The 24710-nt window shown below is 37.2% G+C and overlaps 1 protein-coding gene across 50 annotated transcripts in view; it reads right to left on the bottom strand.

Annotated features, from left to right (window-relative positions):
* Nucleotides 1-24710, bottom strand: part of rimbp2a (RIMS binding protein 2a) — an 81721-nt gene that overhangs the window by 56332 nt on the left and 679 nt on the right. For 25 of the 50 annotated variants that reach the window (XM_021469053.3, XM_073935145.1, XM_073935168.1 and 22 more), the window contains exons 1-2: nucleotides 17986-18200; nucleotides 10808-10951 (exon numbers count right to left, since the gene is read on the bottom strand). Coding sequence is in view for 4 of the 50 variants with exons in the window: in XM_073935135.1 (XP_073791236.1) it covers nucleotides 10808-10951; nucleotides 23412-23537 (270 nt within the window). In the remaining 46 variants the exon portion in view is untranslated. Of the gene's footprint in view, nucleotides 1-1178; nucleotides 1444-10807; nucleotides 10952-17985; nucleotides 18201-23411; nucleotides 23541-24710 lie in introns of those variants that run through there. The other 25 variants (XM_073935142.1, XM_073935151.1, XM_073935144.1 and 22 more) reach the window with 4 other exon arrangements.

The raw sequence follows: 24710 nt of genomic DNA, 5'->3' as shown, positions 1-24710 counted from the left end.
CTTTCTGTTCAGTTTCATTACTTCTTGTGACATTTCTGCACATCTCACTAAAAAAACAGCCCTCTGAATCGCTTTGACGGCATCACGCATTTTGAGGCAGCTCAAGTTGACTTGTTAGCAGGGTATTATAATACCGTCATTTAAGCCTGTTTCACCATCATCCGAAAAAAGCAACAGTGACGAATCTGGCTCCGACTCAAGGCATAGAGAACATCCTGACTTTGAACGGACGCTAGCTTAATGTATTAGAAAAGCCCTTCTTTGCATGATAACTCTTGTAAATGTCCTGAAGCTAAGGGCCACTTAATTAAGACGAAGACAGAGGACCTAACATTAAGATTTACATTTCCAAAGGGAATATACAATGCAATACTAATGATGTCCATTAAAAAGATGATTATGGGTCTTGCTCTAACTATGCACATAATAACGGCCAGCTTTAAGAGGTAGTGAGTATACAAAGAGACGTGCTGATTGACATCTGTTACAAACACTCATTTCCATCACTGTCTGAGCAAATTCAAGAACTATGTCTGTAGGAAGACCAGGAGAAGGCAGGGCGTGGGGTATTTTTAAATAAGTCAATAACTATCGAACACCAAGTGTCACTCAGCTAAGGCGGGGGATTCGCTGTAACCATGACAACCGGCCAGATGCAGTGAGGCGGCTGACCGCCTAGGTTAAAAAGTCTGACCCTGGATAACCTATCAAACCACAAAACCTAATATCAGAGTTTAGAAAATCTCCCGTCTTCTTGCTTTCAATTCATGGAAGTGCAAAAAAAGCAATGGAATGCATCTGCACATTAAAGAGCAGGTGACACATTCATGATACATACATGTCTAATCTGATATTACGTTTCTGAAAAATCAAACAAATCCTTGCCTTCTTGCATCATCCTTCATCATGCATCTAAAAAGCATGAAAATACATGATGTATGAAGTGAGGCAATGGCCAGATATGAGCATGCACACTGAGCGAGAAAGAGAGAAAGAGAGAGAGAGAGAGAGAGAGAGAGAGAGAGAGAGAGAGAGAGAGAGAGGATTTACTATGCTGCACAGCTCCTCATGCAGAAATGCACACTGGAATCCCCACAGTCAAGCTGCAGGCAGAGGAAGGAAAGTGGGAGAAGCCGAGAATTGTAGCAAGAGAAGAAATGAGAAGAGGAAACATTTACCGTCTCGGTTCTCAGATCCAAACGCCTTATAAACCTCCTCAGAAAACAGTCTATCCTTTTCTATCTGCAGTCTTCCTCTGTTTCTCAGTCTTGCTTCCTATGGGCGTGCAAATGTCAAGCAGCGGTAACGGCAGCTCTCTCTCTTTTTCCTCGCTCCTCTTCTCTCTTTACAAGGCCTGCTTCATGCTGCAGAAGCAGAGGCACACTGCTCCCCCACCATACGCTACACTCTGCCCTCCATCCCCTCCCTGAGTGACTGATGCTGAGTGCGAGTGGAGGAGAGAGAAAGTGGGAGGGGAAATGATGGAAATAGGCTGTTGAGTGGGTGGCAACTCCTAAAACCATTAAACCCCTCCTTGCCGGTACCAACCCTCAATGCAGGAGTGAAGAGGCTCAGGGAAGAAGTGGAGCTAATTGGGAATTATCTTTAACATGTTTATGTACTCTACATTCTCATCAACAGGGATCAGCAACAAAGATGGTTTGAAATGGGTTTCTTTTTCATTGATATCATGCCGGATGTAATTTAATATGATTTATTCAATTATGAGAAATGAGAATGCTTTTACAGCATGTCCTGTATCTATAGTATAACATTTGGAAACAGTTTAGTATAGAGAACAGTTGTCACTTTTAACTAGTTGCTTGCATATTGGGTGTGACTTAACTGCTCCAACCTTCATTTTTTTACCCTAAAGTTTGACTTTTTTTCTTCTGTTGAACACAAAAAAAATATTTTGAAGAAATCTAGAAACATGTAACCATTGTCTTGCAGTAGGAAAAACAAATACTATGAAAGTAAATGGTTACAGGTTTCCTGGTTGATTTGGCCTAAAATCTCAATTAATTGTACGATAAATGAATGATTATTTTATCTATTTATTATTATTATTTTTTTGCCTCTGTGTCGAATTTCTTTATGGTGGTTTAATTTTTTTGCTACTTTAATGTACAAGAAGTGAAAAGTAGCTCATTTAGAGGCGGGAACCTGACGGATGTGCAACAACTTTAATCATAAACACAGACTCTAATGGGCTTGCCCATGCTCTTCACCACTACCAAAGCGACCAATCACAGAGCTTGTGCTACGCGTCGTGTTATCTAATATTTCATACATTGTTTACATTAAATTAATTTAATAGTAGTTGCAGTACAATATACTTAGAGTAATGCTGGTAACCATAGATTTGTAATTTTCAAAATATATTGAGCTCTGCAGAAGAAAGTTTTAGTTCATACAGGTGATTAGATGGACTTGTTGGTAAATTGGAGTAAATTATTAATGTCATTTTTGGTTGACAAAACTATTAATAAACAATAGTGAACAACAGTCATGAATTGATATTACTTTTATTTCTATTAATTTTAATTTACTTAATTTACTAAAATGTACCAATATAACAAGACTACTATTACAATTTTTCATGTAAAAATATGATCTAAAATATTAAATATAAATAAATGTAAACAAAGTATTAAACTTACTTACATACTACCAGGGCTGATTATGTCGAAGTTGATATTTAGCCACACCATGTTGGTGTTTCGTATCTAATTTTTACAAGGTGGTAGCCCACCGCTAAACCCTCAACCTGGAGGACCAGGACATACACACATACATTATGGACAATTTAGCTTACCCAATTCACCTATAGCGCATGTCTTTGGACTGTGGGGAAAACTGGAGCACCCAGAGGAAATCCACGACAACACAGGGAGAACATGCAAACTCCACACAGAAATGCCAACTGACCCAGCCAGGGCTCGAACCTGCAACCTTCTTGCTGTGAGGCGACATCCCTACCCACTGTGCCGCCCCAAACAAAGTATTATACTATGTAAATATGTTCTTATTATATAATATTATAAATCAAATTCTGATTTAAATAATACATTACTATAATATTTTAATAATATTTTTAAAAATCTGTATTAAAAAGATTTAAGTTTTCTCCTTCCAATCTATACATCACAGATTTTTAATTTTTATTTTTTTAAATTATAATTTCTGTTTTATCTTGTTAACACAGCCAAATCAAATTCAACATGCTAACACACAGACAGGCACATGTACAGAGGCTCAAGTTACTTCAGTACAGCCTCTTTCCTTCGCTGTCTGCTGTAATCAGCGATGCTTTAAGGGAGTCCCATATCTGAGAAACCCTGCAGTCAGACTGATACAACTACTTGCAAACATGACTAGGTATAAAATGATGCAGGATGTGGCTTTCAGATTGCTGTAAGAGTAAGGTTTACACACCGCATAGAAATAAAGAGTGTAATGGATACCAAGCACCATACCACAAAGCTTTTAAAGTGCAGATGAAATTATGGGATTTCATATATATGAAGGTGGCCTATATAGATTTTCATTTAAAGGGAGAGTATATGCATTACAAAAACTATAATAGTGAGCACGCTGAATAATAAAATATTTGTAGAAAAACTAACAGACAAACTAACAAACAAAGAAAGGTGATTTAAGTGACTTTGAACAAGGAATGGTTGTCGGTGCCAGACGTGCTGATCTGAGTGTTTCAAAAACTGCTAATCTACTGGGATTTTCACGCATAACCATCTCTAGGGTTTAAAGAAAATGGTCTGAAAAATAGAAAATATCCAGTGAGTGGCAGTTCTGTTGGTGCAAATGCCTTGTTGATACCAGGGTACAGAGGAGAATGGCTAGACTGGTTGGAGTTGATAGAAAGGCAACAGTACCTCAAATAACCACTCGTTACTACCGAGGTATGCAGAAGAGCATCTCTCGACACACAACATGTCCAACCTTGAGGCGGATGGGCTACAGCAGCAGTAGACCACACCATGTGCCACTCCTGTCAGCTAAAAACAGGAAACTGAGGCTACAATTTGCAAAGGTTTACCAAAATTGCACAATAGAATATTGGAAAACAGTGCCTCGAAACAGAGATGATTTTCGATTTCTGCTGCGACATTCAGGTGGTAGGGTCAGAATTTAGCATCAACAACATTTTCTTGGCACACTTTGGATCCATTGAGCATCGTGTAAACGCCACAGCCTAAACGAGTATTGTTGCTGACCATGCCCATCACAGTGTACCAATCTTCTGATGGCTACTTCCAACAGGATAACGTGCCATGTCATAAAGCGTAAATCATCTCAGGCTGATTGAACATGACAATGAGTTCACTGTAGCCAAATGGCCTCCACAGTCACCAGCTCTCAATCCAATAGAGCACCTTTGGGATGTGGGGAACCGGAAGATTTGCATCATGGATGTGCAGCCGACAAATCTGCAGCTACTATTTGATGCCATCATGTCAATATGGACTAAAATCTCTGAGCAATATTACCAGTACCTTGTTGAATCTATGCCATGAAAGATTAAGGCAGTTCTAAAGGCAAAAGGCAGTTCAATCTAGTAAGTTGTACCTAATAAAGTGGCCGGTACAGTTTCAGGGAATACATTTTAAGTAAAACTTTATAATAAGGTTCCAACAGTTAGTGTATTTACTAATGTAAATGTTAAAACATTAGTTAATGAAAATGAAACAATAAAGTCACAGTTTAAAGTTTCAAAAGTTTTTTAAAAATGTTAAAACATTCTGCTACCATTCTTAATTGTTTCACTAATTACTATATTCATCTTATACCTAAACTTAACTGCTCCACTAACTAAAGTGTCAATTTCCATTGTCACCTTTTACATTGTTTATTTACACTGTACGTGCTTATATTTAAATCTTATTGATGCACCTTTTTTAATTGTGGTCAATTCAATATTGATTCCGAGAAGCCTTGAACTGAACTCTTTTTTACATTTACTAAGCTGCATATTTTAATTTAAAAGCTTTAAATAAATAGTGTAATATACATGATTACTGTATGTATTTTTTTCTTTTAATGAATTCAACACTGATGTTCACTGTTAATATAAAAAAATGTCAATGATATTTGTGAATATGTAGTATTAGCCCATACTCTAACCCACTTTTACACCCTTTCCATAAAAAAAGGACAGTGGTTAAAAATAAATGGGAATGTGTTTCCCATCTTAGTGGGTGCTTTTTCATTCAGTAAAAAAAGAAATACATACTGGTTTGGAACAAATTTAGGTTGAGTAAATTACTGCAGAACTATTTTTGATGTGGAATATCAATTTAATGACAGATTAACAACACAAAATATATCCAAAATATAACCGTGCACAATCAAGTAAAGCGCCTACTTGAATAAAGAAAAAAGTGATGTTAATATGAATGCAGAGTTTCTTTGGGAGGTTTCGATGATATATAGCAGAGAGTATTCGCTCCAGAAACTTAACCAGCATCTTCCCTCAAGGAGTTGTTTGTATGCTCCTTTCCACACAGAGTCAGGACTCTAAAGATGGGAATTTACAAGCACCAGAGGAGCAAATATTAATCCCAGGTTTTACTTTACAGGCAGTGATTCATTTTGTTTTGGCAACTGGTGTGCAGGAATCAATTGTGAAAATTGCTTTGAGAAAACTGAGGTCACAATATTATTCCCCACGGCCAATCATGGTCATAATATATGACTTCCACATAATGTTGTGGGTTTTAAGAAATTAGGCAAGTGATTAACAAAACTGTAATTTAATGAAGAAAGTTTAGTCTAGATTTTAAATGTTGCTTATTTGAAAATACTACATTTAAAATCTACACAAGACATTAGATGCTCATTATCCATAATTGTTTAAAAATATAACATTTCATTTGCAGCCATTTAATACTTAGTCGCCCAGGAGTATATATATTTAAAAAACATTGATTTTATAAACTGGTAATCTATTAAAAAAACGTATTGTTTATGGCCCATGAATACATGCAAATACAAATCACAGTTAAAATTATTGTTATAATATTTTTATAATTAAAAATATAATAAAATTTTTGCCAATGCCAAATTTGACTCATATTGGTATTGTTGGGTTATTACCCTAAGTCTTAGAAGAAATGCCTAAATTCATGAATTACAAAATTACTCTAAATTACGACACACAATCAGAATTAATGACAAATTCTGCTGGAGCTGTTGCTTCCTGTCCTGCTCTAACTTCTAAGACAAGGATCTAGAAGGGAGTGGACCTCCTGCTCCAAATGACTCCAGCGGTCGATGCAATGGAGAGGAAAATACAGTTAAGTGAGCAGCACGAGATCACTGTCTGAGTCTAATTCTATTAGAGGACATGGCAACCCAAGCCAGGGCCCAACCCTTCCGTTATAACCATCTCTTCTCTGGACTGGACACATTCTTACAGAAAACACAATGTACTGTTGAAATTTATTTTGGTTCAGCTAATTAAGTAGATGCGCCTCTCTCCAGACCAACATTACTCTGTATTAATTGCTTTTGTCATTATACTCATGACTGTTATTATCAAGAAACCAATTACACTAGACAGGCTTTTCTATTGTTAATGTTTCTGTTACATTCCTTCAGCCATGGTGGGTGAAGGAATGAACACAAGGTTTTCTATGATAGTATACACATTGGCAACGCCATTTGTTGTCTGTCAGAATTCTGTCATTTGAATAAAGTCTATGCATACAGTTGAGGTCAGAATTATTAACCCTCCTTTGAATTTTTTGTTTTTTAAATATTTCCCTAATAATTTTTAACAGAGCAAGGATTTTTTTCACAGTATGTCTGATAATATTTTTTTCTTCTGGAGAAAGTCGTATTTGTTTTATTTTGGCTGGAATAAACACAGTTTTTAATTAGTACGGTCATAATGGCAAAGATAAAATAATTCTGTTTTAGAGATGAGTTACTAAAACTATTATGTTTAGAAATGTGTTGAAAAAATCTTTTCTCCGTTAAAAAGAAATTGGAGAAAAAAATAAACAGGGGGGTAATAATTCAGGGGGGCTAATATTTCCGAATTCAACTGTATGTATTCTGCCAGAAACACACAGTGTAACTCACAAAACTCTCCATTAAATTATAGAATATTTTCGTTGTTAACATTTATTACTTCCTAGGCAGAGGATTGTGATTAGGGAATCTATTTTTTGTCTTTCTGTGGCTTGAATGAAGTCAATATTTGCTTACCAAATTGCGCACTATACAATATGCAATTATACACTATGCCCTCTGAAGTATGAGCACTTATTGCACTCAACTATATAGTGTATGAGATTAGTGTCATCCCAAATGAAACACTAACGTTTTCTTACTTCAAACCTTTACTCTTTCGAGATTCAACAACTGCCAAATTAGTGAAATAAATGACCAAACATTCACCATCAGGAGGTGGCATAATCACATACATGGGAGAATTTTGCTTTGACGATCTAAAAAAAAAGTAAAGAAATCCAACCTCAGTACTCAATAGCTTCTCCTCTTCCACTACGCAAGTTGTGACCACGAGCATGAATGATCAACATTCCACACTTCTGTTTATCAGTTGAATAAGTACATCATCTGGGTATTTAAAGGGCACTTATTTACAAAATGCACTTACACACTTTATTTTTACACTGTAAAAAGTGTTTAGTTACTTTAAGGGAGTAAACCAATTGCCTTAAAAGCAACAAGTTGACTTTACAAAAATAATGTAGCTAAACCCATTGTAACTTGAGATTGTAAAGCTGATTTAACTTGTATAATTGTGCTGATTGCACTCACTTTTTTAAGGTCAACTAACTTTTTACAGTGTCAGACTATTTTAGCATGCCTGTTTATAAATAATTACTGCAATTATTACAATATTACATATTTGGTGCTTCATTAAGTCTATAAAATATACAATTATAGCCTGTATTGAATTTAGAAGTCACACTGGAGTCTGGAAGAGCAAGTTGATTCTACTCATTTGAAAAGAGTTTTGAACTCAGTGTTGACGGTAATGAGTTAGGTAAATACCTTACTATTTCAACTTAAATGGAGTAAGTTCACAGTATTTAGATTAATTTTGTAACTCAAATGTTTTGTAGCAATCGGTTTCCTCAAATAGTTTGAGTTGCTTTAACTTATTGGGTTTTACAGTACTCAGTTGGAGTTGGAGTTCTCTTCATTTGTCAGGTTTTACTGTGCCCAAATTGCTTCATTTACTCAAATGGATTAAGTTCACAGCACCAATTAGGATTCATTTTTGAACTGAAATAGTTTGTTGCAATCAGTTTCCTCAAGTGGTTTGAGTTATCTTAACTTTTTGGGCTTTACAGTGTACAAAATCAAGTAGTACAGTGCATAAGTTTGCAATTTGGGATGCACCAAATGTTTTGTATGAAAGTTATAACAATATGATTATGCTTTCCATTTGGCATTTGAAACTTTAAACACATTGGAGCCACTTTGATCATTTTTAAAGTGAACATTTTGAGGTTTGGTGATTAGATTAACTAATTTAGACTGCAAAATGGAATGCAATGCGTCTAGTGTAGCCACCAAAGTAAATGAGAGCCTCGGCAGAGTAAAAGTTTTCTAAAAGCAAAAGTGTTTCTAAATCATGTAAAATAAATGACCCCCCTTACCTGACCAGACCCCACCCCTAAACCTAACCATGTGAGCCACACAATCACACAACATGGTCAAAAAATGCTCCTATGTTTTGGCCTCTCGCACTGATTTGGTACCTCCCATTACTTTCTTGCAGAGATAGAATATTTGATGGACATTGGTCACCAGAGCTGAAAAATATCCTAGGAAACTCTGAATGGCAGTGCATTCACCACAGGACAAGCATTGACGTAGAGATGGAGCGGGTGGTTCCTAGGTAGCGGCAGGCGTGAGACACTTCCTCTAGAGACAGAAGGTCATTCCTCACCACAGGTTCACTCTCTGCACTGTCCATCAGAGGCAGTCGCCTGGCAACCTGCCACAGGACTCACACTGCAACGACTGCCACGGCACATTCGCCTGGTTACTATCACAACTGAAGCTAATAAATGAAGAGGTGTGATCGTTTAGAATCTGAATCAATGCCAGCCTTGGCAGACTTGACGTTGCCTTCTCTCTGTTTCAATTAAACAACTTGAGGCATGCTTGAAATAAAACAGGACAGATGATTTGTCTGCAGTATAAGTTTAGTACAAAAGTTTGTTTGAATAAAAAAAAACTGCAATATTACTACTGTACTTTTGATATCAGTACAGACCTATGTGATTAGTTGGTGTTGTAATGATTGCTTTAATCTTAGTAACTAAATGTGACTTGTACTGTTTCCCAGAGATGGGATGCAGCTGGAAGGGCATTCGCTGTGTAAAATACGTACGTTGGCGGTTCATTCTGCTGTGGTGACCCCAGATTAATAAAGGGACTAAGCCGAAAAAGAATGAATAAACGTGACTTGAACTATTTTAAACTACAGGTTTAATGTGCAAAGTATTAAAAGGGAAATTGTCAGTTTGTTCCTTTTCACTCTGATGTCATTCCAAAACCAGTTCTTTTTTTAAGTTGAACAATATGTGAGATTTTGAAGAATACCCTGGCCAATTTTTCAGTAAAATGAAAGTAAAAACAGCTTTAAATTAAGCTCCAAAATGACTTTAAATATATATATGTGTGTGTGTGTGTGTTGTAAAGAAATCTACGTTTTTGAAACTAATAAATAGAGCAGAGGTCAATGATTTATTTTAAATATTTAGCCTGATATGTCTACTCTTCCGAAATATTATGTTTCTTAAAATAAAATGAATTGTGTTCAGTGGAGAATTTTTTTTTGTTTGTTTTGTTTTACCCAGACATTTTAAAAAAAGAGAGCAGTAATGACAAAACTGTGTCACCATAAAACTGTGGTATTTTTATTCAAGGTTGTCATACTATAAAAAACTTATACCGCTCATCTATACCGCTTGTCTTTAGACTGTGGGGAAAACCAGAACACCTGGAGGAAACTTACAGAAACTCGAGGAGAAACGCCCACTGGCCCAGTCGGGACCCAAATCAGCGACCATCTTGCTGTGAGGTGACAGTGCTAAGCACTGAGCCACCATGCCACCCACCATGTCAAGTTCATAAACAAACATTATTCTGATATTCTCAATGTTCACAAATATTCATTGATAGTCATTTGAGTGAATCAGACCAACGCCCAAGTTCTGTATAAAAAATGGTTTTCAACCATGACCAGCCTCTGTGTAAGAAAGATTATAAGAAGACGTCTCTTTTAGAGTTGCAAGGTAGGATGTCATAGGGGTTTGGGACAATGTGAGGATGAGTAAATGATAACAGACGTCTTATTTTCAGCTGAACCATCCCCCTAAAAACCTTTAACCTTTACTGTACAGTAAAGTTTGTCACAGACATCAAACTTTTTCAAGTTAAAGCTCAAGTTAAATTTGTGCATGTCACTTCCCATCTCCATTCAGCGGGACGAAATTGATCTGTTGCAACTGAGGTTTGTAACAAAAGCCATTATTATGGTCTGTCAGCTTTCCATTACCAACCTGTCCACCCTCACCAGTGGGCTTGTTTCCAGGGCAACAGCTCCAGCATCACACCACTTGGAACACAGTAGAAGATTCTGCAACTTCCTGTCCATTTTACCTTATAGAGAACAGCTGTTGCTTTCACTCACTACACTGTACACCAGAGGAAAGTATTCTCAGACAATATACCCAAATCCACAAGTCTGCCAAAAACTGGAAAACTAAGCAACAATAACAAACACAAACTCACTTACCAGGAATCGGTGCTGCTGTTTCAGCTGTCTGAGGGCTGCTAGCTCTAGTTTAAGAGCTCTGTTCTTGTCCTCTAGGAGGCGGCAGCGATTGACATGGTGGGCTGTGTGAGAGGCCAGGTGCAACGGCTGGGCCTCCTGCTTCAACTGCAAAGGAAGAGGGCAGACAGGACAGTGACTTACTAAGCAAACTTTAAGAGTAAGCCAAGAAAGCATCATACTGCATGTTAAAGGTGAAATTAGTACCTTTTTTCAGAAATGTTAACTGTAAGTACCATTTAAAGTTATAGTTCACCCTAAAATAAAATTAGCCCCACCATTTACTGTCTCTTGTGTTGTTTTAAAGCTTTATGAGTTTCTTTCTTCTGTTGAACTCTAAAGAAGATATTTCAAGAGTTCACATTTAGCTGATGATTGATTATAAGCTACTTTGGCATGCTGTCCCAGGAGAGACCCTGAGCACATAAAATCCTTGAGCCCGGGGCTCACTCCCGTTGCAAGGCGAGAGGGAAGTTTGAGCTCAGGAAGATCTTGAGAACTTCCCTGTCATGGTGGCTGAAGAGCAGATAGTTGCTCCTAAGGAGAAAAGTACTAGATAGGAGCAGGACTATGGTGTTGATTTGGATTAGTCAATAAACTTAAGTTGCATGTTTTTAATCATTGAGAGGAAACCGGGAAACTCGGGGGAAACCCACATGAGCACGGGGAGAACGTGCAAACTCCGCACAGAAACATCTGCTGGTTTGGTAAAGCCTGGAACCACAGACATTCTTGCTTTGAGGCAACAGTGCTAAGCACTGGGCCACCGTGTCACCCATCTAGGAAGGAGAAGGAGTGGAAGGAGGGATTCTTCAAAACGAGGATATCGGTAATGCGTAACCCAGGGTATTTGTAGTAGCTTAGTCATCTGAGTCATCTGATTGGTACATTGAGAATTAGATAATGCGGGTCCAGCCGCTAGCAATCATAAGCATGTGATCCTCTCGAAATTAGTTTATAAATCAACTTCACTTCACTTCAAATCCTGGTTGATCTTACAGTTCCCATTGACTTCCTTCACAGGGAAAAATGACTATGAAAGATATATAGGTAGCATCAACCAGAATCCTTCAAAATAACTCAATTTGTGTTCAACAGAAGAAAGAAACTCAATTAGATTTTGAACAATGATGACAGAGATTTTATTTTTGGGTGAACAATCCCTTTAATGGTTTCTCTAATAAATGTACAGTGGCTCTGTGACTTTTGCAACTAGTTTGGTTATGCTAAAAACTTTGATGATCCGTGGCTTAGACAGGGATTTGTGGTGGAACAGAGAATTCAACCTGTTTGAAGTTGTCATATTTTTGGCAATTGTGCCAAAATTAAACAGTACACTGGGCATGTTCATTAAAAAAGTATTACAATTTAGCTTTATTAGCTTATTTCTACATATAACCCTGGAATTGTATTTCTCATCGACCCATGATAGGGCCCAACACAAATCGCTTAGGAAAAACAGATAAACTGGTATGTTTATGGTGTGTTTTACCCAGACTAACAAACGGCCAATGATTCAATAAATGTGAACTTTAACAGTTCAACACCATTCAGCTTTGTCTTGGTTTAATCTTGATTTACTATTTTATTTCAGGTTGTAACAACATCAAAACATATGTGTAACTTAAAAATTTAACTAGTAACATTTATACTGCAAACAATCACACCCAGACAATCAAGTGTTGCTTGTTCCATCCCTCCCCCCACTCCCACCCCCCTTTTTTTCATATTCTTGCCAACTGTGTAAATGAAGCTGAATTGCCTTGGAAGAGATCTGTTCCCAAACCTAGACCAGATCCATTATTTTACTCAGGGTTACTCTCATGAAATAACAAAGGAATTGCACGAAACGCTTAGATGCTGAGAAATATTACTTATACTTTAGCACACTCTGAGATTGCTCAGTGCCTTCTGAAGTATAGAATTCAAAGGTTTAAGTAGTGATGCATAATATATTGGCAGCCATGTTGGTACCAGTAGATAAAGGCTTATTGTTATGTTATTATCAGCTCAACTAAACTATCAGTGGATAAATTATGGATTATTTCTATTTGTGGATCCACTTCAGATACATTCTGCTGGCCATAAGGGTCTTGTCTGGTGCATTTCACATTTATTTAATATGTGAGAGCAACACCTGTTTCAGTGATCTATTTAAATGATATAGAGAATATACAGCTGTTCTCAAGTAGAACCATTAAACAAACATTCAAATGTTACAATAACATAAAAGTGCTTCCTTGACAAAAAAAGTGCTTACTTGACTGTTTACTTTGCCCTACATTACAACCTACTATTATTATATTATTATTACAACCTACTATAATATTATTATTATGATGATTATGATTATTATTATTATTATTTTCATTATTATAACCTACTACATACTTTTTACTCTATTTACTATTTACTAACCCTCAAGTGGTTCCAAAACTTGATGGGCTCTATTTTAACGATCTAGGTGCAAAGTCTAAAGTGTATGGTGCAAAAGCATTAAGGCATGTCTGAATCCCCTTTTGCTATTATAAAGATCAAAAAATACCTTTTGCACCCTGACGCATGGTCTAACAGGGTTGTGCTTATTCTCTTAATGAGTTATGGGTGTGTTTTAAGCATAATGTGCATCTCCCATTCCCTTTTTATAGCCAGTTGCACCATTTTACATGGTGGACTTTGTAAAAGAAAAAACTGAACAAATCACTAGCAAGAAAACAAGTAAACAGGGCATCTGCAGAAGGATAAAAAATGAGCCTCCTCCTCCTCCTCTTTACTTTACTTTTACTCTTTACTTTACTCCTTTACCTTCGTAGAGAAAGGAAATGATGAAAACTGGAGTGAGTGAAGAGTGAAGACATCCATTAGTCTCTATATTTAATTTTGTATCCTAAGTGCAAAGATTTGTTTCAAAACTATTTCTAAATTCAGTTCTAATTTCCAGCAAACAAATAAAAGTACAATAATAACTAAGTGTGATCAAAAAACTGAGTTATATCCAAACACATGTCCTATTCTTATGCCCCATATGGTGATGCATATGTCTCCAAAACCTGAAAGGTGGACAAATATATATATTTTTATTAAAACAAATATAAATATGCATATAAATAATAATAATAATAATAATAATAATAATAATAACGTTATACAAATGCAAGTTGTCATGTATTATGCAAGTTGTCATGAATAAACTGAAAAAGCCCCCTAAGATGAGGCATGGAGGCAGTGGTTTTTATATTTATGTAGAAAATAATCATTTTTGTAACATTTTAATTCTTTATATTTTTCATATGTAAAGATATTTGTGTACTGCTGTACATCTTCTGTTTATTAGGTATTTGTAAGGATTTTAGACTACATAGGCGCATAATTAACGTGCTTTGCACTGGTCTTTTGACCAACTTTTGTTGGTCAATGGCACAGTCTATTTCAGTTCCTCAAAATAGCAACGTGCCAACAATGCACCTTAACACACCTCCTTTATAGACCAGAACACCCATGAGTCCATAAAGTGGTGCAAATGGATTTGCTATTTAAACAACGTGGAGCAAAACATGAAAATTAGGGTTGTGTTGATCTAAAAATAGCAACAAAACTGTCATACACATATTGCCCCTTATTGCGCCGGGTGTGTAATAGGGCCCGATCAGTTTCTTTATTTTGTTGAACACAAAAGAAGAACCACTGACTTCATTTCCATATAAAAAAAAAAACAAATACTATGAGCATCAATGGTTATAGGTATCCAACATTTTTCAAAATATCTTTTGAACACAATTATATAGTGTTCAACAAAAGAAAGAAATTCAAACAAGTTTGAAACATGTGAAGGGTGAGTAAATGATTCAGTTTTTGGTGAACTAACCCTTTAACCTTGAGAATAACATAATAATGGTTACATACTTTAAAAGAAAACAAAACTCTACATTTCAAAGTTTCTAAGATATATAGTAATTCTTAAATTTACAATAAAAAAGCACAAATAAAGAAACATTATCAAGTTTAAAATTAAAAAAAGAATTTTTAAGTTTAATATTCCACTTTCTGTGTGTTCGCCAGAACTGATTACAGTACACTTGGGGGATCAAATACAGCATCATTAATTATGAGACACAAATACGATTAAGCCTTAAACTCTCAAATCAACTGCCAACCTTTTGGTCTGTAGAGCCATTGCCAAAAACACAACAGTTGCCAATCACACGAAGGCCTCTGATGTGTGTTTCAAAGCTTTTGCGTCTGTTTTGTGTGTGGATGTGTGTCTGTGTGGATTTTACTGAGGGATCTTACATAATCTCAGAAAACAGTCTGTTGTATCAGAATAGTAATACTACCAATCACACAGTCGTGTGCGTGCCAGGTCTCCAGCTGGTTTGCATGATACACTACATTAGCAGACTCAGTCACAGCCAGTAAACCTACTGCCCCATCCGTATCAACCCAACCAGAGCCAACAGAGCCACGGGAACACAGACTGGCTAACCACAAGGCCCAAAATATACAACTTATCATTTATAAAAAGTCAAAAGCTCTTCAAGAGGGATGGAAGGAGCTAATCATCCATTAGACCAATGCATCAAGCAGACTGTAATAAAAAAAAGAGAAAGAGTATTCGCAAACAGACCTTGACTAAAGAAAGACCTCTCGCTCCAGTTGTGCACCAGCTGCTCTGGGACCAAGATGATGGGACATGGACACCTAACATATAACCCAATGTATATGGTTTTTGACCTGTCATTGCATTTTCATTATCACACATGACAAAAAATATGTAATTATCATTGTCATCATTTAAAATGCACAAAAGGTCATAGACCTGATGGGATCTATTTTTTTTTTCAGCCAAATGTCAAAACGGTCCAATGGTGTAACTGTCTCAAGCATAGTTCAACTAATTACAGCTCTTATTAATTAAATCATTAATTAACACCCCAGGAGTAATTTTACTTAATACATTTTGTCACTGAAAACCATGCTCTCTGGTGTGACACTATATGCTCATTTTAAATCGGTAATTCCATGGATAACTTTATCAGTTGATGGACCCTATTTAAAATCATGTGACTAAAGCCCGCTGTGAAGCCCATGATGTGCAAATCTCAGAATCTTTCATATATTTTAACTTTTCTGGAACAACTAGTAAAATGGTTATATTTTGTTGTCCTTTGGTGTGACACTCCTACTTATTGAAAATTTCCAACAAGTCATGAAGAAAAAGATTATTATTTAATACATATAGAATAATGCCAGATCAGATAGATCAATGTGAGTGCTAAGTGTTGTGTTATACCAACACTAAGCTTGTAGGTTTAAAACCAGCGTAGAGCATCATTCATGAGTTTCTATAGGCGACATGATGGCTTAGTGGTTAGCACTATCGCATCACAGCAACAAGGTCGCTGGTTCGAGCCTAGGCTGGGTCATTTGGCATTTCTGTATGGAGTTTGCATGTTCTCCCAGTGTTCATGTGAGTTTCCTCCGGGTGCTCCGGTTTCCCCCACAGTCCAAAGACATGCTCTATATGTGAATTGAATAAACTAAATTGGCCGTAGTGTACGTGTGCGAATGAGTGTGTTTGGATGTTTCCTAGTACTGAGTTGCAGATGGAAGGGCATAAAAAAATATGCTGGATAAGTTGGTGGTTCATTCCACTGTGGCGAAAATGAATGAATAAATGACATATAATTAAATAGCACTATATGAAGATAAATGTCCAACCAATGAATATAAATCACTCTTACTGCATATGTGTATTACTAAGAGTGGTTCGTCTTAATTTTTGTTGCCCTACCATAGAACATTTTTACAGTACAGTTCATTAATTAGTTCATTTTTCTTCGGCTTAGTGACTTATTTATCAGGGATCGGTACAGCGGAATGAACCACCAACTATTCCAACATATGTTTTTCACAGCAGATGCCCTTCCAATCGCAACCTAGTACTGGGAAACACCCATACACTCTCTCATTTACACATGCTCTAATGCACTATATGGCCAATTTTGTTTATTCGATTCACCTGTACCGGATGTAGCGGCACTGTGACACAGTGGGTAGCACGTTCACCACACAGCAAGAAGGTTGCTGATATGAGCCTTGGCTGGGTCAGTTGGCATTTATGTCTGGAGTTTGCATGTTTTCGTCGTGTTGGCATGGATTTCCTCTAAGTGCTATGGTTTCCCCCACAGTCCAAAGACATGCGGTATAGGTGAGTTAGGTAAGCTAAATTGGCCGTAGAGTATGTGTGTGAATGAGAGTGTATGGATCCCAGTGATGGGTTGCGGCTGGACGGGCATCTGCTGCATAAAACATATGCTGGATAAGTTGGCTGTTCATTCCACTGACCCCTGATGAATAAAGGGTCTAAACCGAAATGAAAATGAATGAATGAATGAATGAATGAATGAATGAATGTACCGCATGTTGGGGAAACTGGAGCACCCAGAGGAAACCCACACGAGAACATGCAAACTCCACACAGCCATGCTAACGGGCCCAGTAGGGACTCAAACCAGTGACCTTCTTGCTGTGAGTCAACAGTGCTAACCACTGAGCCACTGTGCCAGTACAGTTCAGTAAAAAGTACCAAATGTTTTTTTGAAAGACTCAATATAGATAGTAAGTAACCCCTTAAATTTACTCAAAAATCAGACTTAAAACTACATCAATACAAAACAATTCTTCAATGATGGTAATTTACAAAAAAATATTTTTTCCCACTCATTATTATTCCTTATCAACTACCAACATATTTACAAGCGCAAAACCATGACCTTGACTAGCCATAGCCAGAAATGTCCAGAAAATAAATATATGAACTCCCCAAAGATCAACTCCTATCCTCAGTGTGCTTACGTCCTCTGAACTTCCTGTAGAGGACCAAGCAACAAGGCTTTAACACAATCCACCACCTGACTCCAGATGCCGCCAGGTCTCTCTGCACATCTGGACCATGCCATAACTGTAGGATGCTCTCTTGTCTCGCTTTGCAGTATTCCAGAGCTGGAACGAACCAGCGTGCACTCCATTCTGAGCCAAGGAGGGGCGACACGTAGCCATAGCGGCGCAACATTACACACACATTCGCTTTGCTACAGTACTGATCTCATTCTTATTAAACGTGATCTGTGTGTGCACTGTACCTTAACGTTAGCCGCTTCCACCGCTGTTTCTCCTCGCAGGCGCTCCCGCTCCGCTATATCACCAGCTGCCAGGAGTGGCAGTGACGACACGTCTGCGGTGTGTGTATTGTGTGTGGCTCTGTGCTCATGCGTGTGTGTGTGTCCCTGCAGAAGCCCTGAGCTGGAACACGAGACAGACAGTGTGAGAGCGTCTCCAGGCTCTCTAGGAGTGGTGCGACAGAACGATGCGTTCCCTTTCTTGTTCCCTTTCTCTCTCCATCCTCACACACACACACAGTCAATGCGCATGCTCCCGGTGCACTCTCCTGCTCTCATACAGTATGCACACACAGGCTTTCTCTCTCTATCCTACACTTGCACACTCACACATGGAGAGTAGTGAAGTGTAGAGCCACTCCCATCACTGATGTGTAAATCATTCGCCTTTTCACGCATGGATTTCTCTTGCTGCAAGAGCGAGTTCAATGCATCATTTGCAGTGTTGCTATTAGTAGTATTTTTGAATTAAGAATGGCATTCACAAATTCTGTATTGTGAGATTATACATATGCATGTATAATAGTCTATATCTGGGGGTTTTCAGGAATGTCTTAATTATTTGCTTATTTTTAGATGCCAATTGTATTTTGATTGTCTGTTTCCTTCGCTTTATTATAGACCATTTTGAAGCATGTAAACAATAAAAATGGTCCTAATGTATTTCCTGTTTTACATTTTTAATATTTATAGCTTTCGAGAATTCAAACAGGTCCATATATTGATGAATAATGCTATGGTAGCTGTTTTAATGTTAAGTCATGACTGGATTTCCTCTAATTACAGTTATGAAATAGTCTGACAGCAAGCAGAAATTGTTCATGGGGCAATGACATAACCACATTGAAATGGTCTATATCCTGTATCTATGCTCGAAGTCTGTTCATTCATTCATTTCCTTTTCGGCTTAGTCCCTCCTTTAGTAATCTGGGGTCACCACAGAGAAATGAACCGCCAACTTATCCATCATGTGTTTTACGCAGCGGATGCCCTTCCAGCTGCAACCCATCTCTGGGAAACATCCATACACACTCATTGCCACTCATACACTAGAGACAATTTAGCCTACCCAATTCACCTATACTGCATGTCTTTGGACTGTGGGAAAAACCGGAGTACCCGGAGGAAACATGCAAACTCCACACAGAAATGCCAATTACCTCAGCCGTGGTTCGAACCAGCAACCTTCTTGCTCTGAGGCGACAGCACTACAAATTTTCTCGAAGTCTGTATGAAACCAAAATTCACATTGTTTATTTTGCTAGCGCAATTCTTATTTTTTAAATGAACAATTGATGTTTCTGCATTTAAAGCTTGAAAGTGAGACTTTTATTTCAGTGTTATTTCTAACTGAAATGAGATAATGATAATGATAATTTTTTAGCATCACTCCCCCATAGCAAACTAATAGTACGAGGGGAGTGGTTAAAAATATTGTGAGTTCAGCCGGCAGCTAGGACTCTGCAACTCTCACATGATTGCCTACTTGAAGCAAACCAGGGCTGTGCCTGATCAGTACCTGGATGGGAGACCGCATGGGAAAGCTAGATTGCTGCTGGAAGTGGTGTTGGTGTGGTCTGTGTGGGTCCTAATGCCCCAGTATATTGATGGGGACTCTATACTGCTCAGTGAGCGTCATCTTTCAGATGAGACGTTAAGTGGTCTCAGTGGTCGGTAAAAATCCCAGCATGTCCTTTGAAAAAGAGTAGGGGATTAACCAAATTTGCCCACTGGCCTCTGACCATCATGGCCTCCTAACCATCCCCATATCATAATGGGGTATATGCACACAGACTTTTAATTTCAATCCGCTAACCCCAGGGCTTATAGTTAAAAGTCATTCCATACAAAATCGCCGCGTTTAAGACCTGAACTTCACTGCCTGGCTGGGATACGATATAATGTGGGTCTCAGACCAAACAAGAAGCACTGCATTAAATTATGTTTTTAACATCATGTGTATAAAATATGGAAATTAATTTTACCTCAGTATTTTCAATAGAATTTCTGCACTAGACTAACGCTTATGACGGCCTTTCGTCTTTTTTTCTGCTTTAACAACCAAATGGAGGCTTAAGTCTATTTACCTGCAATATATTTGAATTACATTCCAATGTCAGTGCTGTAAAAAGAACCTTATGAAATTAAAAATAGTTACATAAAGCTTTCACCGGAAGTTCATCATTGGCTTCGTCTCCACCAATCAGCTAATGTGTGGTGTGTGGTCTGGCGCAATATGGCTGCCGTTGTGTCATCCAGGTGGATGCTGCACACTGGTGATGAATGAGAAGATTCCTCCCAAAATTGTGTAAAATGCTTTTTAGTGTCCAGTAAAGCACTATATAAAGGTAAGGAATTATTATTATTATTATTATTAAGCCATCAAACTGCCATCAACAGAGAAGGACCGGCACTTCAAATGCAGAAGCAAATGGTCAGAGTTTTATTGAAGATTACCAAATTAAAGTTTTTTTTTTTTTTTTGTGGATTAACTTGAACGGATTAATAGTTTGCCTGAAAAATAACAATGTGTGCTAGCAAAATAAATATTGTAGACACAAACCTTAAGGTTTTTTACATTTGGCAAAAAGGCTGTTCATTATGCTAAACAATACAGTGTTTCAAGAGCTACGCTGTAATGAACCCAGATGTGGCATACAAACCTAAGACAGACTGCATGTCTGTCCCTCACAGCATCATATCGGTTTGGGAAAAATTAAATATGGCGACTTTGTCCCATAGTAATCAATCCGAGTGTCCTCTACTTTCATTATCTCTGTTTTTATGCAATCAATCCTGTTCTCCGTATGCCACCTGGAAACACACATTGCTGTTACTATCTAGCCCTGCTGTGATTTGCGTTATCTCATGGAACAGAGGAGAAAAACAGGGCCGCTCCATCCCATTCATTCAGCAAGTTGAGGGGAAATTAAGTTCACCGTCTCATATCACAGTTACATCAGATTTTAATGCACACAGAGGTATTAAGAGGGATTACGTAGACAGCGTGCTAGGCACATCCTGGCCATTAGCCACTCTTTGCGCTGAGGAAACAGAACAGGTCTCGTTGGAGACAAAAAAAAATGGAAACAGATTCCCAATACAGAATGTGTTACAGTCTCCTCTGCTCTGTTGCCAAGCAACCCCAGCTGCTCCTGTAGTGCGGCCTGGCCTCTTCCCTCTCCTCCCCATCCCCCTGCACTGGGGCAGTCCTCTACAAATGCGTCAGTTTAAGATGCAATGTCTATTCTCAAGGGAGGAGACCAGGCCTGCACTTCCAAGATGATCCTGATAGGACAATGCATTGCAACCACACCCTCTGTCTGGATGCATCACCTGTCATTTCCACACATAACACAAACACCCCCTTCATTGGCTGGCATAGCCAATAGTGCTGGTTCGTTTACTCTGATTGGTAGAAGAGGATGTTAGACTGTGTAACTGTAAATATAGCAAGATGGCGCCACCTTGTGTACAAGTACAATCATTGATACTACAACTTGTGCATGGATCTTTAGGCTGGATTTTGAGTTATGCCATGTCATACCTGAAATTATTTATTTATTTATTTATTAACAATGTTTTTACTAAATATAAATTTAAACTTAAACTAACTTTCTTGTTTATTTATTTATTAACTTTTATGGTTTCCTTCTCTTTATTACTTTTAGAATGTGCATTGTTTGTTGGTTTGTATTGATATGTTTGTTATTAATAATTAAGATGGTAACACTTTACAATAAGGTTCATTAGTTAATGCATTTACTAACATGAACTAATCATGAACAACACATGTACAGCATTTATTAATCATAATTAAACATTTACTAATGCATTATTAACATTCAAGTCCATGCTTGTTAACATAAGTTAATGCACCATGAGTTAACATGAACTAACAACGAACTACTGTCTTTTCATTAACTAACGTTAACTAACATGAACAAATATAGTAGTAAATGTATTGTTCATTGTTTGTTCATGTTAGTAAATGCATTAATTAACATTAACTAATGAACCTTATTGCAAAGTAATGAACCTTATTGCAAAAATCAAAATTCTAATTTTGTGTACCACTAGCTAGTTAGGGAAACTTCCAATTAAATGAACTGAAACTACTTATTTTGAAGAATAAGACTGTGCTACAAATAATACAAATGTGTAGAGAAATCTGAGCAAACTTGGTCTGTGCTTTATATCTGTCATAAAAATAATGATATGCTTGGTGTTTCAACGTGACATTAGTATCAGAAGAATTTTAGTGACCATGCAAACTCTTTTGAGTTTAGTGTGTTTTGTTCCTCCATTACTTTCTCTGTATTTTCTACAGTGGATTAATATTTACCTTGCCCATAATACTGCAGCAAAAAGACCTTAGGTTTTAATTGATGGTGTGCTGAAAGTATTTTTTTAATTGTAATAAGTTTCCTTTTAATATTTGATGGGTGAACTGTGAGGAGAACAGGTGTGTAAAGAGTACTGAAAAATCATTCTGAAGCTAAAGTGCCATTACTTGCCAAAACATGTAGTGTAGAGTAAAAGTATCTGTTCAAAATACTACTAAATAAATACTCAAAGTAAGAGAGAAAAGTATCCCCTCTCAAAGTACACAAGAGTAGACAGATTTTTTAAAGCATGATTTGATCTGACGGGAACTACAGGACTGATTTCTAATCATTGTAAACAATAAATAAACAAACAGAAAGTACTGACTGCAAAATAGCCCAGTGAAATACCAATGCAGAACTTAAAATACGCATTTTTTAAAATTGTTTATTAAAGTACCATTAGTAAAGAACAATTCCTGATAAAAATCTCTCAACTACAGTAATTTGAGCATTTGTAATTCAATACTTTAGCCCTCTAGAGGTGAATAATGCCACCTTATTGTGCTCAGTTTTTTCCTCACCAATTGTTTAGTTTAATAGATGTTATTCCTATAATTCATGCAAAGCATCCTGGAAAGTTGGAAAAAGGTGGATATAAGACACTATTAGGCCAATTTACACCAAATAGTCAAATGCCAGCAAACAAGCCTGTTGGAGTTTCTTGGATCTTTGTGTTACCCAGTGTCTGTTGCTGATGGTCAGAAAACATGAACATGAACGTTAGTTGGATTGCGGAATGTCTAAGCAGTATAATATAAAATTCCAACAACTCCCGGGCTTAATCTGACCAGGGAGCAGATAGACCCTCCACGTTAATGCCTTTTTAGCCTTGAGAAGGATCATTTAATTAATTGTTTAAATGCATGGCAATTGTTGTGGCACTATGAACATGACAGTAATTATTTCACACTATTCTAATTACAACAGCCAACTTGTTTATTGGTGTTTTGTCTACACAGTGTAAGTTAATCTTTCGAGCTGAAATGAAACAGAATTACTCACCTTTTTTTTAGCCCGGGCATGACTGGCATCTCGTGCTGCAATGATTGCCAACTGTCGCTGAATCCACAGTAGTTCTGTTTGTGACTGCTTGAGAAGCAGCTCGATGTCAGTCCTTTCACCACGCATCTCCTACCACACACACAATAAAGTGATCAGCAAAAATTTGTTAGGTTATCTTGCACAAATATACATTTGGCCTACTGTGGACTTTTAAAAAAAGTACATAGGGATGCATCAATTTGCATAAGTAATTTTGTTGAATTTTTAATCAGCTTTTTACAAAAGAAAGAAAGAATTGAGCTTAAAAAGTGTGTCTATCATATTCTAATGTGTTAAAACAGAGTATATACAGGAATCAGAGTAAAATCAATAGCTTTTAAAGACTCTTTCCATACATTTTAAAACCTTATAACCACTTTAGGTTTCGACCGGAAACACTGGCGAGATTTTAACTTACAGTATACTTACTAAATAATAATGCAAGAAGGTAATCCACAACTAAAACATTATTCATATACTGAATAAAAAGCTAATAAATTGAGTTAATTCAGCAGGTTGACACCTAAAGAACTGCAGAAATAATGGTGTTGCCCTGGTTATTGCAGTAAACAAAGCAGCATGATGTCATATCTAGCAGGATTTCATTGATTTCATCACAGCATCCTCATATTCTCAGATTTAATTCAGGCAAATTTTAGCATACATTTCAGAATCAAAAATTATATAAATTTAATACCTTGCAAAATAGCATTTAAGACTGTTTAATACTTCTTAAGGGCCGTAAATTTCTCTACACTGATTTATTAACTTTTAATACTTTTTAAGACCCCGCGGCCACCCAATTACCACAATATACCACAACAATACAATAACCACAACATAATAACACGCAAATTTGAATTGGGATTGTGTAGACACAAAATCCTGATTAAAAATATCTAATACTAATAATTGTAAACAGTAATTTTCTGATTTTATAACACACACACACACACACACACACACAACACATTTTAGCCCTCTATGTAAAAATTCATGAATCGAGTATGGGAAAGACAAGGGAGATCCCAGCTGTTTAGTGACAAGAAAGTGGCTGCTCTTGCCCTCTGCCCTACTGAGACACATTACACCTGCCTACAGTTCAGCAGCTCGCCACAGGCAGCATAGAGACTGACACAACACCTTAATCCAACACTACTGCAGTGAGCAGCTATTAGAGGTGACAGGTGACCTGTGACCAAAGCACAGCCAGAAAATAAACCTTTAAACTAGAAACTATTTGTTATGAACTACATTAAC

This window comes from Danio rerio, chromosome 21 (genome assembly GCF_049306965.1).
Source record: "Danio rerio strain Tuebingen ecotype United States chromosome 21, GRCz12tu, whole genome shotgun sequence".
Classification (NCBI taxonomy): domain Eukaryota; kingdom Metazoa; phylum Chordata; class Actinopteri; order Cypriniformes; family Danionidae; genus Danio; species Danio rerio.
Note: the sequence above shows the minus strand (reverse complement) of the source record. Positions and strands in the feature narration are given on the sequence as shown.